General features: G+C 41.4%; 1 protein-coding gene across 1 annotated transcript; it reads left to right on the top strand.

Annotated features, from left to right (window-relative positions):
• Window positions 1–611: 611 nt before the first annotated feature.
• Window positions 612–1727, top strand: ier3 (immediate early response 3). Its single transcript, XM_070834307.1, has one exon. It carries the CDS (start codon window positions 665–667, stop codon window positions 1253–1255), a length of 591 nt encoding a protein of 196 aa, XP_070690408.1. The 5' UTR covers window positions 612–664; the 3' UTR covers window positions 1256–1727.
• The last annotated feature ends 13251 nt before the right edge of the window (window positions 1728–14978 follow it).

Here is a 14978-nt window from a genome sequence, read left to right as displayed (position 1 = left end):
TTTATTTATTCATTCACTGATTAATTTATTTATTCATCTTGCTCAGGTGTCAGTTGAAGTTCAGTAAAAACACCATGTGGACTATTTTGAGGAAATTTCCAGCTCCCACTGTCTGTGGTGTTTACAGTCAACTGAACCCTTACAGGACCTCCAAAGGACTCCTGAATATCATGTGAATATCATGTGAATATCATGTGAAGGTCATATTGTTACAGCCACACGTGCAATAAGAAGTCAAATGTCCCAGCAGCTTGTGGTTTCTTATCATATTTATGGTGTTTTCATGATTAGATAATGACTCCAACTGTCCTAAAGTGAATTATATTAAGGACTATCTCTCTGAAATAAACATCCCTTGATGTGATCTGTGACAGTTATTCTTCCCAGTAATCATTTTGCCCTGATGATTCAGCCTCTCGCCGCAGCCTGATGCCGCAGAAATATGTACATTTTTAGGTTATTTTCAGACTTGAGCAACAAGGTGCGTTGGTTGAACTTCAGGGAGTGGCCTGCGTCTATATGGGCGTTTCTAAAAAAAGCACAACCTGAACTAGAAGATATAAAGTGTGAGCTCTCCGCTGTCTGGCATATCTGACTTTCTGGAAAGCTCCGAGAGAGTAAAACAGAGAAACTCAAGAGAAAAACGACACAAGACTCAAAGAAAATGTACTCACGGACAAACAGCGTGACTCTGACAGTCCACCAGGAGAGCTTCGCCTTCTCCAGGATGGCGACCCGCAGCACGGAGCCCGAGGTCTTCACCTTCGAGCGCATACCGGCTCAGGCCACCGCCGTGCGCTCCTACGTGCCAATCCGGCCCAAGAAGCGCTGCACCCGGGTTATGTACCCAGCTAAAGTCCGCATGCATCTCCCACCACCGGAGAGGAGCCAGGCCAAGCGCTGGCTGGTCATCCTGTGCCTGGTGGTGCTGTGGCAGATCTACACCGAGGAGCCGTGCGTCGACATGGCCCAGGGCGGCGCAGACAGCTCGGTCAGCGACTACCAGAGCTTCGCCTTCCAGTCAGCGGAGGAGCAGGCGCGGCAGCTCACTGACCTCAGCGCGGGCTCCGAGCTCCTGTCCGCCGCACCGACCATGTGCGAGGACGATGGCTCATCTGGTGAACAAATCATCCCCAACACCACCTGCCCCAAGCCCGCCGAGGAGACGGAGAGCAGCCGGCCGTTCGAGCAGAGCGCCGGGAAGAGCTACATGGTGGCTCTGCTTGTCTACCACAGACTGGGCAGCGACAACTAAGTCAAGTTTAACTGTCAACCGTCCGAGTCACACTCGGAGGTTCTTCAGGCACCGCAAATGAGCCGAGCTGGGGTTGATCCTGAGGAGCTCCCGGAGAACAGCGGTGCGCACCGCGCGGCGCAGCCGGGAAGGGAGCTCCATGCGCCGGCTTCCCCCTGCCAGCAGTCCCCAAGAGAGCGGAGGACACAGAGTCTGGAGTGGGACACAGAAAGAAAGAAAGAAAGAAAGAAAGAAAGAAACTGTGAACACTGACAAAAAACTTGAAGTCAAGAAAACTTGAACTTTCTCTGTGTGATTCACACACAGAATTAATTGCACTAATAGGCCTGAGTCAAACTGGATGTTTTACAAGTTTAATCATGTCACTCCTGTAGGCCAACACTGTCTCTTGTTTAAATGTTTTATTTAGTTATTTATTCTATTTGCTATTTATTGATTAGTATTTTCTAATAAAAAATGAAAAGAAAAGAAGCTCCTGTCTCCTGATGTATTTTGATTTATTCAAACACTGAATGAATATTATCTTTTATTAGATGTATCTCGCAGATTGAATTGGAACATAATCGTGATATTTGCATCAATTACAAGCTTTAATAATAATAATTGTGGCTGATCGTAAAATAACAAAACAAAAAAACACCACATACAGCTGCAGTTTACAGGTCTGTTTTAAACCAAAGGTCAACAAACATAATAACAAATATATCTATAATCAGAAGCAGAACAATTGAGCCAGCTAGGATACAGAAAACATGATCTGGTGACTGGAATTAACAAAGAAAGAAATCAGAAATCTAACGTCTAAACGAGCTACCTCCTCCCCCTTATATAAACTCAGGGTTAAACCCACGTTAGATTACAACACTGGGAGACAAAGCCAAGTTCACAGAGAAAAGGGTTTTCCAGGGTTTTGGTGTGAATGACCTCGACTGACCTGAACACCTTTGGTCTGAGAGTGTTGGACCTCACTGGTGCTCTTGTGTCTGCAGCCTGGTTCAACACCTGCTGGACAGACTGACAGCAGAAGAGTGGAGGCTGTTAGGGAACATGGGGGGTGATGATGCTGCTGCTGCTGCTGCATCTAAAGCTGTGAGGCAGATAACGTAGATAGAGAAGGATGTTTGGGGTGTTTGGGATGTTCAGCCTGGAGTGATTCCTGCAGAAAACCTTCCTCTGCAGACTCACTTTCATTTTTCCACTTTTCATCTTTTTTCCCCTGAGTTATGAAGTCTGATGGGAGCTGAGTCACGAGCCTGTTGGCGTGGAGCCGCTGCAGCTTCAGGTTACATCACGGCTTCGTACGGTGATGAGTCACAGAGTCCAAGTGTCTGAAAACCCTACAGACTGATCTGTTATTCTAATGATTAATATTCAGTAAGTCATTTCATTTCCATATGGACGCTGATTCACCGTCCGTCGATGCATTACTTCATAGGCAGTCGTGCTGCGATGAGGTCGACCGCCTCCTCGGGGCCTCTGGGGAAGACCTGTTGATGTTGATGCTGGAGGTTGCCATGTTGGCAACGTGGTGTATCACTAACGGAAGCTTTGACAGGTAACAGGCCAGGTATGGCAGGTATGGGGTGGGGGTGGGGGGGCACGGAGAAACAAGTGTTTCTTCACACACACGTTCACGTTTAAAATGACAGACACAAACACATTAATCCTGATGTTTTCACACACATTCTTATATGCTCACATGTGGATCCTATAGAGAGACAAAGTGAAACCTCATTCAAAATCCCATTGACATTTGTACTAACTTTAAATAGCTGAAATTCTTGGAATAAAGCCGTTCTCTCAGTACGTTACTGTGGCTTAGACGAGGACAGTATTTAAAAAAAGAAAAAGTTTGCTTAGTCGAAATGTCTGCCTTTGCCAAGCGTCATTTCCCACAAGCCCACAGAGCGCGGGTTAATGCCATTGCCCATAAGCGAGTCAAGGGGTCACAGCGAATTCAGACGTCTGTAATAACAGCAGGAAATGAACACAACAGAGGAAACGCTGGAAAAGCAGCAGCGAGTGTTGGTGAACGTTATGGATGTGGATGAAACGGGCGGATGGGTTTCCATCCAAATTTAATGCAAATTCTAAATGAATTCCTTAAAAGAAAATAGCAAAAGAAAACATAGAGTAATGTGTTTCCAGCTACTGTGAGAGAAGAGCTCCAGTCAGAGCGCAAACTATGGAAACTATGATGTAAATGTGTTTGTTCAACCAGTTTAATATTTCATCGCTGCAGTATCTCAACCAACTCAAGGGAATTCAATAATATCAGGTGTATTTCAGAGTCCCCTTACAGAGGTGTGGCTGATCAGGTTCAGACTGGCCCACTTCTTCATAACACACTTCTACAGATCAACACTTAGCATTAATATTGTAGCTGTAGTCTGCAGCTACAAGCTCAAGTGTTGATCTTTGCATGTATGATGATGTTTCCTCACAGCTTTAACCCTAATCTCTCCACAGCAGTTTGTGTATTAAAAACAGGACAGAAGACCTTCTACAGTGAGTCTGCTGTATGATATTATCAGGTTTTGCTGCAAATCCGTCAACAAAATGGTAATAAATTACTTTAGGAACCCAACAGCAGTTTTTTTTACAAATTAATCAACACAAATGACGGATTTAACTACAATACTAGCACCTCTGTGTTCAGTGTGAAGTCGCATGGGAGAAATATATCGATATATGTAAAAATATCAAATACAAATATAAGATAAACAGGATAAATAGGAAAGGAAAAGGACGTTCATGATATCAGAAAAAGGCAGCAGTGAGAATGTAAACACAGAGCTGCTTCCTGTGGCTCCTAAACCACCGAGTCAGTGAGCTGATATCAAAGCTTCCTCCTGAATCCTGCACGAGCGGCTCTGCGTTCAGATGTTACATAGTGAAAAGATATTTGAAGATGAGTCTGAACCTGTCGGAGCCTCATTATCTCCCCTGGTGTCATTCAGCCACAGCAGCAGTGGAAAATTACCTTAAATCACTTCTGCTGCCGCTCCTACTTTTATTCTGTGACTTACTGAAAATAAAACTTTTCTGTAGTTTGTGTGGCTGAAAAGATGTTTTTGTTCTGGTCAGTCTTCCAGATTTGGGGACGCGTGATACCTGAATTTTTTGGGGTTATTTGCTTAAACCTTTATTGAGAACTGGGTTCGCTCAGATGACATCTGTCACTCTGTCACACATTTCCTATTTCCTATTCCATTTCCACATTTCCTGCATTTGACAACAACACATGCAAGTTTTTGTCACATTTGAGTCACTACAGACATTTTCAGCCACTTTTCTGTAGTTGATTTTTCCATAAATACGTTTTTTTCATCATACAAACATGAAACACACTCATAATAAAGTCGTACGTTTTCCAAACAAAAGCTGTGGTGTTTCTCTAAACTCATACATGATGCAACTAGTGTAATTAGGAAAATAAAAGGTGCTTATTGGTGAAACCTGTGACTTCAGATGATCAACGTCAAAACATTTTCTCGTTAACTTATGTCTCAAAATCCTTTTCCTCAAACCGACCCAAGTGCTCTTCATACAAATACTCATTTCCAACTTGTGAGCCCGTCTGTTGTTCCTCGGCCTTAGTTTCCTTCCAGTCGTTGTTTTCTCTCCTCGTGTCTCCGGCCAACAGTAGTTTGTTAGATCATTTCACCCAAACACCAAGACCAGCTCTGGCCTCCAGGTTTTCACAGTGTCTTGTCGGTGTTGAACGACACCCAAGGGATTGTGGGTCCGTCCAGCCAAGGTCAGACGACCAGAGTTTACTCACCACACTGTTGTTTACATGAGTTCATATCTAAGCCGCCAGCCACACTGATAACACTGATAATGGACTCATGGCAGTGTGGTATCAGGTGGTTTGACAGCGTGTTGAGAGCTGTGATGCATTTATGGTCTAAATCCCTGGTTTTATTATTATTATTATTATTATTATATGTGACCTCTGTGGTAAAAACACACTGTATCATGTTTTATCTAAAGAGGCGAGAGACTCTTGACTGAATAAATAAATTGCATCACTTCCTGTGCAGCCAAACCAGGCAACAAGTGATTTGAATAACTCAGTGGCAAAAAAACAAAAAAACAAGCGGAACCGAACTGAAAGCAGGGACAAAAAAAAAGACTTTTGTTAGTTTAAAAATGCTGCAGATTGATGTGAGGACAGTGTGTTTAATCAGTCGTGTTTAATTACACACACACTTCACATGTTTGAGATGATTTTTTGAGAGCAGGCTGTAGATTTGTGAGGCAGCCTCTTGGCTTCCATCCATTTCTGTGCTGCATTAAGCACAATGATATGATGATATATGACATGATGTTCATTAGAATGAATAATGTCTGCTAATAGATCTTCACACACGCGCAAATTAATGGATATTATAATAATATAACAAATATCTGGAAATACTGGAGGGAAAAACTTATTATTAAAGTATTATATTCAGATCAAAATGCTCCAGAATGGTTTGCTGACTGATCGGCTGTCATGTTCACTGTAAGAAACAGAAATAAATGGGTGAGAACTTGCGTGACTGCTGGTTTGGTCCTTCAGACATCACAGCTGTGTGTATTAATCATGCTACATGTTAATGATCCACAGCGTGTCGTGTTGTTGCCCTGCTATGTTGTTATTGTTGCTGTGGTTCTTCATGTTGTTCCTCTGACTGGGGACTGTGTGACTAACAGGCTGCATCTGCTGAGGTTCACCCACACTGTGATAACACACACAGCTCAACATCATGTATACCTCATCACACACACTCACACACCCACACACACACACTCCTGCCAACAGCACACGTGTAATAAATGTACAATAAACAGCAGAACTCACTTTAAATATTTTTGTAGAAAACTGCGAATGTTTGTATGTGAGTGCAGCATTAAAGAAAATGGTGACCTCACCGACCAGCTGCTAGTCAGAAGCTGTGGTCATCTGTCACCACCCACACACACACACACACACACACACACACACACACACACACACACACACACGCTCCAGCAGCAGGAAACCTCAGTGGAAACTCTCTGCTCACCTTCCTCGCGTGACAACTCTTTACACATAACAAGCAGTCACTCCAAACACACTTCATCTATAGCATCTCCCTGGTAAACACACACACACACACACACACACACACACAGGGCCAGTTGTTTCTGCAGTTTGTGGAATTTTTGCACGTTTCCTAAAGCTCCTCTACTAAAATCTGATGTTTTAGTGTTTCTGGAGCATCTTTACTTCCCCTGCTGTGTTCGCTGTGCTCGTATTAACTATAGATGTATGAATAGTTATATATGTGATTGATCAAAGCCCCAGTTTCACCGTGAGCTTCGTGCTGTTGACTGAATTATTATTTCACTGATATTGTGCTTTAGTAGTTCTGACCAGTTTTCAATTTGTCAAATTACCACAAACAAAATACACATGGTGGTGACTGCGGGGACTCTGTGGGCCCCGAGGGTCTGGCACACTTCGCCTGGTTAGTGGTCCAGCCCTGTCATGGTTATGGAGTTATGGCAGGCGGGAAAATAATAACACACACACAAACACGTGTGCATCACTTCTGGTGTGAAATCAGGGTTAGCCGTTGAGATATTGAACAGTCAAAGCCAACACTTCTGCAGACAGAGGTCTGTCAGAGATAAGAAAGATGTGAGTTTTAATGAAGGACGGACACATTTGGACGAACTACTGCTGCTGCTAACATGTTAGCATGCATAAGAAGGCAACCACCGGCATGTTAATATACTTACAATGAACCATTTAACATTTTAATTATTCCACTTTGATGACATGTTAACATTTAGTTATGTTTATCATTATGGTAACTGAATATGTTGGCATGTTATTGTTCAGTACCATTCTCATGTTAACATGTTTGGTTGTAATCATTTACTTATTTTACTATGTTACATACGATCATTTAGTGTGTCAGTGTAACATGCTAAGGGGAAGAGTAGGGTCATTTTATATTCATCTAAATAAGAGTTTATACTTTCAGTGTTTTTCTTTTTATTCTACTATTCTTTGTTGTATCAATTCACCATTTGTTGCTGCAACAACCTTTATTTTTCTCCACCAGTTCGCTGCTGTTTCCTCCTATTTGAGCCACTTAGCTGACTGGCTTGTGTCCTAACATCAACGTCTTATCAGGTGCAAACTTAATAATGAGTTTAAGAGTGATCCTGTCAGAAAAAAGAAGAGTTGAGCTGTTTGTTTTTCCTGTTCTTGGAGAGTGAAGTTGAGAGGGGAAATGATCGCAGAGTTGAAGAGGACAAAGAAAAGGTTTTCCTCGTTCCCCCTCTATCGCTCCTCCTCCTCCTCCTTTACTTTCCCTACATACCAACACACTGAGTCATCTCTGGCAGCAAGCGTGCCTCAAACCAGATAGGAGAGGAAAGGGGGGTTGGGGAAAGCAGGAGGAGCTGAAATCTGAGAGAGAAGAAGAAGGAGGAGGAGGGGAGGACAAAGCCGAGGGAAAAGAGGAAAAAAGGAAGCAGGTTATTTGATGGGAGATTCCCTGGCTGCATCAGACAGGAAGCAGAAAAAGACCAAGTAGGGATTTCTCAATACACTTGAGCTATCAGTGACGTTTGAACCTGAAAAAAAAACAAAGATCTTCACCAGAGCAGAGAATTCATCATATTTCATTGCTGATGCTTGATCATGATCACAGGACAGTTTTTTTTAAAAAGTCCTTAATCACACTTCTGGTTGCAAAATCCTGGGACAACACCAGCATCATGAAAAAAAGTTCCTCTGTCAGAGATTCTTTGAGGTTGAGACTGTGGCCGAGGAAAGTTACAGCTCTTAGAAAGTTGAAAAGGTTGAAAAGGAGCCAAAAAAACTGAAATGAAAAGCTTAAATGAAAACCAATGCAGGGGGGAACACAATCCACGTGGAGAAGTTAGAGAGACTGATTTATAATCTGTGGGTAGATTATGGATTATGGATTATTTAGAGCAGATGAGTATAAAGCAGTTTTCCCACCTGCGTCCACTCCCTGTAACGGATGTGAAGAAAATGACTCAGCATGTGTGACACTGACTTAATAGGCTGCTGCTCATTTCCTCACAGCATCATTGTACATAGTAATCATTTTTGAATCATATGTGTCGTTTATGAGGCTTTTTTTTTTTATTTGTTCCATATTCAGATGAAGGATATTCTGTCCAGGTGATTAGCAGAAGAGTGTCAACTATTTAGTGAGGACATTCTTCTAACATGCAAACTGGCTTTTCTCCAGCTTCCTCCTTGTTACTGTCTGAATGAAAGCAGCATTACAGGCATACTTGGAAAGTGAAATGGTGGTAAAACACGCTGAGAATGTGTGGATGAGATTCTTTCTGAGGTTTGGCTTGACAGACAGCGTGCCCTCAGATGCCAGCTACAAGTTTAAGTTATTTTTTCCAGGAACTACAACTGATCTCAGGTCAGTTTTGGCTGTGAAATACAGTTTTATTACTACTATATCAGTGACTCCAGAGCAAAAACTTCACTAAACATGTTATTTACTACAAAAATAATAATAAAAATCTTTGGTATTGTTTTGTCACTTTCAGTACAAACAACATGATCATGTGTGCCGACTTCCTGATTTGACAGTTTCTCTGTATGTTTGATTGATGAGCACGATTGAAATGCTTTAATGAGTTATTGCTAAACGCCTTTGGCTAATTTTACCCAAAGAGCTGCAGAAATCCAGGATTAGAAAACTATGTCAGGTATTTGAAGTATTCGTGTGCAGGGGAACGCCCAGCGGTCCGGCCAGGTGGGGCTGCTTTCAGGTGCACAGTCACACATCCGACACCTGGAAAAGTCAATATCTCACTGTTACTAATCTGAGCTCTTTCCCACGCCTCCCACTCTCTCAACAACGCAGCGGACCAATCAGAGAGTGCATCACCTCCGTACAGGAAGGCCACCATCATACCTGGGACAGGACCGTCAGCGTGCCGTACATACCGGAGGAGGCACAGACGCTGGAACATCATGATCCATATAACAAAAGAAGGTGCAGCATGATGTCAGTCACTGCAACACACCTGAACACATCACCTGCTGCTTTTCACAGGATTACAGCAGCATCTCTTCACGGTGAAAGCTCAGGTGTAGCTTCTGTTTTATAAATAAGAATAAGAATAAGAACACTTTATTCATCCCGAAGGAAATGACTTTGCCAGTGGTCAACAATACAAAACAAACATTAAATATTAAATATATATATATATAGTTTTGTGATTGTAAAATATATATTTCAAGGTGTCAAACTTTTTAAAAATGGAGTTTAAAATCAGTCTAGTGATGGTCAGTACAGCCAACACGTCAGATTGCATCAAAATATCTTTAGAAATCATTTCCAGATTGCCATGAAATGAACCCCAACCTTAAATAATCCAAAGAACAAGACAAGTCCTGGAGAGAAAAAATGACCCCTGAGCTTCCAGGTTCTTTTCCAGAAGTACTAAATGCTGATTCAAGACCACGCTGACGTTTACAGTGACATGAGGTTCATTTAGTTTGCCTGGTTTGGTGCCGTTTACAATTTTTTTTTTTTACAATTTTGCGACGAGTGGATGTTGTAGATTTGATATTTTGACAGAAAGCAAACAAAACTTTATTGAAACATTCAATATCAACATTTGAACAAATTTCCAGATCCATCAATTAACATTTCCTTCGTCATCTCGATCTTTTTCTTTTACATTTCCCTGAAAACATAACTGCTGTTTTGGGGTTAGATCGACGTATCAAATAAAAACATAATACAGTTTATATACAGTATGTTGGGGTTTGGTTTCTTCTGTATTGTCAGATTTTAGACCACTTCTGTGGCTCTCTGTAAATGGATCAGTTCCTTTTTTTTGTGTGAGCTGGCTGCTGTAACATTGTAATCCCCCCATTCACCCTCCTAGCTAAAACTGTTGCAGTCTAATGCAACGGTTCTGCAATTCACGAAGGATAAGATGTTGAATGGTGGCTTTGGAGGCGTTAGATTGTAATGTCCTTATTCTATATTCAGTCTAATTTCAGCGTTAAATAAAAGGAGGCACTCCTCTCTAAAGGCAACAGTCGTCTGAATCTGGGAGTCTGAGCTTTTCCCCACGACCAAACCCGAATGTCAAACATGCAGAGGAAGAAAAATGAAGGGAAGCGGAGAAAAGGGCGACACCCCTTGATGTTTTTACAGGAGCAGCGTGCTGACACACCCCGGACATAATGAGGCGGAACTCCGTTTAATCTGATGTGATGAAACACAGTTTGGAAACAAAGACGAGTGACAAACTTCCTTCTCTTTTCTTCACCTCGACGTCTGTTTACTCAACAGCCTGAACTGAGAGGAGCAGCTCAAATAGTTCAGATCCCCAAATTCTTATTCCAGTTCGCTGTTAGTTCATCAAAAGCTTAAAATCAACATTTAAAAATGATTTAGTCTTGATATTGTTAAATGCTTGGGCTGTACTGGAGTGTTTTAGTCACAGTTATATTTCCTCTTACAGGTAAACTCATAGAGATAAAGGTGATGTATATTATTATCATTAGTAGATGTAAATGTGTCAATATTTCCATAGCTATTATTAGATTATTTTAAAAAAAAGGAATTAATTAGATAGTAATTGTGAATATTATCATTTGATCATAAACAGAAGCATCACAAAAATGATATTCTCATGCTTTGCTGTTACTTTGAATGTCCGAGTCTTTAATTGTGTTGCTTTGCTTTGCTTCCTGTCGAAACCATGACGATGTACATTTCCCAGCAAACGTCTCTTTAAATTCTTCCTCTTCCAGCTCATGGAGGAGTCAAACCTTCAGACAGGAATGTTGGCTGAGAGCCAGAGAGCCGATGAGGCAAAGTAAACTCACACCTCCAGCCATCAGACGCAGGCTTCGGATTTCATGTGAATGAAAAACACGAAATCGGAGGTAATTTCCCTCGACAGCCGTTTAAAATGATAATAAAAGAGTTAATTTGTTTCATTAAATACAGAATAATAGTAGAAATAATATAAAAGTCATTGAGAGAATTACATTAAATTCATAGAAACTTTTACAGTGTTAGTTAAAAGTAGTAAAACCTTTTTTTGATGTTGTCTATGAAGTGTCTTTATGTGTTTCCTCTCCACCTTCGTGGGGACTGAAAGTCAAGTTTCATTCAGACTGGTCAGAATCAGGGGCCATTTTAGCACCAGGGAGCAAGAAAATCTGAGGTCAGAGGTCAAAGGTCGTCCTGATCATTTATCAAATTTATAGATTTAGATTTCTGCACACAAAACATACAAAACCATGTCTAGAAGCTATCAAACAGTGTGCACACGCTGACATAATGAGCAGATTAATCAATAAGTACAATTCATTGGCATATATATTTTTGGTAAGTGTTTAAATATTTTTTTTAAATAAAAACATTTCACAAATATGAAGATTTTAACGTGTTTTTAATGTTTCTAACTGTTGTTTGGACGCTCTGGGTTCTGGGTAACTGTTTCTCATCATATACAGAACATCTACAAACAAATAAATCTGTCTGTTAATCAATAATGCAGATGATCATCAGCTGATAAACAGTTCACAATGAGCTCCAGCAGTAAAGTCCTGTTTTTACATGAATACATGAAGAGTTACACTTTTCACAAATTTGTACTTTTCAATCTGTACTTTTTGTTTTAATTGTATTTTATTGTGTCTAAGTTTCTGTTCAATTTTGTATTTTAATATTTTGTATTGTTGTGACTTGACCTCTGTATCGCACTCTGGCACAACAATTTCCTCCGGGATAAATAAAGTCATTCTTATTCTTATACTCTAATGATAGAACATGTACTAGTACAGTCACAGCAGTTCTTTGTCCTGATGACACTGATGTACTTTGACCTCTAACAGAGTATTTTTGGGTCTGTGCAGAAATCATCCAAACTGTTGTAAACAAACGTCCTCACACTCATTCGCGGCTCGACTTTTCGAGCTGCACATGTTTTTGTCACGGCGTTGGTCAAAGCTGAATCAGTGGAAGTGAGCGAACGAACCTGTGTGGCAGCAGCCAGCTGGACTGTGTCCAGATAAACTGACCTTCAGTCCTCCTCCACACTAAAGAGTTGATGGTGATAACAGCGGCTCTGTGAGTGAATCCAGAGGAAACACTGCGGCTTCAAACTGTTGATGACCATCACTTGGAGTTTCTCCCTCCTCATAACTCAAAATAAACTCTCCTCCTCCTGCGCTGATCTGTATCTGATGACCTGAGAGCTATTTTTAAATACAGGTGATGTAGAAATGTGGGTTCTTTGGAGCAAAGTTTACATTACGGGAGATAATTTGAAACCAATCTGGAAAACAAACAGACAGAGATGAATCATTGATGATAATTCATTATGGAAACTCCAAAGGTATCATTTCTACCTTTCCCTCTTTTGTGCCCCCACTTTTTAGAGCTGCACTAAAATCTTACAAGCCCATTTCCTCTCTTACATTCATATAGTTTGGGTCAAGTTATCAAACTGTGTGTCTCTGACATCTCTGCTTAATAATGTCCACGAACGTCACTGTGAAAGGTTTTTTTATCAGAAGTGTTTTCCACCAAAGCAGTCGAGCTCCAGGAGATGAAGGAGATGAAGAAGAAGATGTTGACGTGTTTGTTTTTTTGAGGAAGATTGTTTGTTCCCGTCTTACATGAATTGTGTCTTTGTGTGACGAGCAGAAACGGGGTCGTGAAGTGGGTCAGACTTCAGCCGGCTGGACCGAGTCCATCTGTTGGATAACCTGATGATGCGCTGGGCCGTCCCCACCTCATGGGGCCGTCATCGTGGGAGCTGCCCTCTTGCACATCACCACGGATTCTTCTAATAAACGCGCTAATTGCTACGTCTTCTTCTTCAGATGTCCTGTTCTTGTCTGGCTTACAGGGTGTTTCCCCTTCAGGGGGACTGAGACCTTCCCGTATAAACCTGAATGTAGTTCCTGTAAACCAAAAGCACCAAAAAGTCCCTGCTGTGAGGACACTTCAGCTCAGACAGCTGCATTCTCAGAAGTGCTCTGGTATCGATGTTGGGAAAAAGGTTCTTCTGGTTCGGGACTTCCTGGAGCTTTTTGGTGGAAACAAGGTGGCAGATAATCTTTGTTGATGTCTCAGTAATAATGAATTTATGCTTTTTTAATTAGTCATCCAATTAAATGAGTTTGAAGGATGACTTCTGACTTTGGAAATGACAGTTTGACTATAAAAACTACTGAGTTATAACATATTATCACAGATTAAGTTAGCAGCAGTTTCTACAGGTACGAACGCTCCACCGCTACCTGCTGCAACGTTACTAAAAATACCATGTAGGCTACTATTCTGAAACAGGCTGAATGAAAAGGACTTTTCCTCCTGGCTGCTAACACAGAGAGGATTTCCACACTGCTGTTACTTTCATGGAATATCTGCGTACTTCGACCACCAGTGGATATAAATGAGTAAAACTTGTTTCTTCACTGTTTGTTTGTAAAGACGAATGAGTCAAATAGACAAATGCAGTCAGTGTGAATCTGCAGTAAAAAGCAGAGTCATCTTTAGAAGATCTGAGTGACTGGTGTGAGAGTTTTGTTAAGAGGTTAAAAGGTAGAAGGAGGATGAGGAGGAGGAGGAGGAAGAAGAAGGGGGGTTAAAGTGATGATGAAATGAACGAGTGCTGATGCCTGTTTACAGTCTGAGGAGGACGGAGCTGCTCTCAGCGCCACATTTGGGCAGGTTTACATGTGTGAGTCAGCGCTGTAAACGTTTGGTTCCTGCTGCAGACGGCTTTATCGGCTCTTTGACTTCTTCTTCTCTCTGTAGACGACCTGCAGGCGTCTGTCATTCTGAGCCTGGGCTCCATTTTTATTGTTAATTCTGTTGTTTATTGTTGTGATGTGTGAAATAGAAACCAATAAGATCCTGTTTGTAATCAGTCTTGACCCTTTTTTCCCCCCTGAGCCATTTTCCTCTAGTAATAAATCAATCATGTGTGGAGTCGGAGTGCAGCTAATAATAATCCTTCCTCCTTTCTTCAGCCACATGCTGACGCTCCTCTCTTTTCTGTAGGCGCACCATCTTTAAACAGGCCTTTAAACTCGTCAGCATCTTATTTCCCTTTGTACCATCGATCAGAGAACGTTTAGCCGGCGACACACAGCCTCTCTGAAAAGTGAACATGAGATCTGGTACTCGCTCCATCCAGGAGAACAACTCTGTAAACTGAAGTTGATCTGTTGGGAAAGTGAGCAGGTGAATTCAAATCAAGCTTTTTCTGTAGTTTCTCAGATTTTCCATGCAGATGGCATCTTTTATTAGAACGGCAAACAAAAAAACACGCTGCTGGGATACGAACAATTCAAAATAAAGTACATGAGAACAAATACAGCGGTGAAGTCTTTTTTCCTGCTTGCTGCTGATCCACACCATCTATTGCCTTTTTTTTTTTTTTTTTGGATTTGTCAACAACCAAACTTCCATTTCATGCAGAAAAGGAGAAGCAGCGTGGAGAGTTGAGCTTTTGCACCATTCAACCAGCAGTAAAAACACCCTTGGGTTTCTTGAAAGACATAAATCCATAAGTCATTCTTCTTCTTCCACAAATTATTTTTGGTTTTTCATAGTTGATGTCTAGAGATTTGATGTTTCACTCATTCTAAATAAGAACAAGCAGATTCAGACTTTTAATTTCATCATCTGAATATCTGAGG

The sequence above is a fragment of the Pempheris klunzingeri genome, chromosome 7 (assembly GCF_042242105.1).
Source record: "Pempheris klunzingeri isolate RE-2024b chromosome 7, fPemKlu1.hap1, whole genome shotgun sequence".
NCBI lineage: Eukaryota > Metazoa > Chordata > Actinopteri > Acropomatiformes > Pempheridae > Pempheris > Pempheris klunzingeri.
Note: the sequence above shows the minus strand (reverse complement) of the source record. Positions and strands in the feature narration are given on the sequence as shown.

Bases quoted from the DNA above. Each gene is read 5' to 3' on its own strand.
- ier3 (XM_070834307.1), top strand. From the start codon at position 665: ATGTACTCACGGACAAACAGCGTGACTCTGACAGTCCACCAGGAGAGC.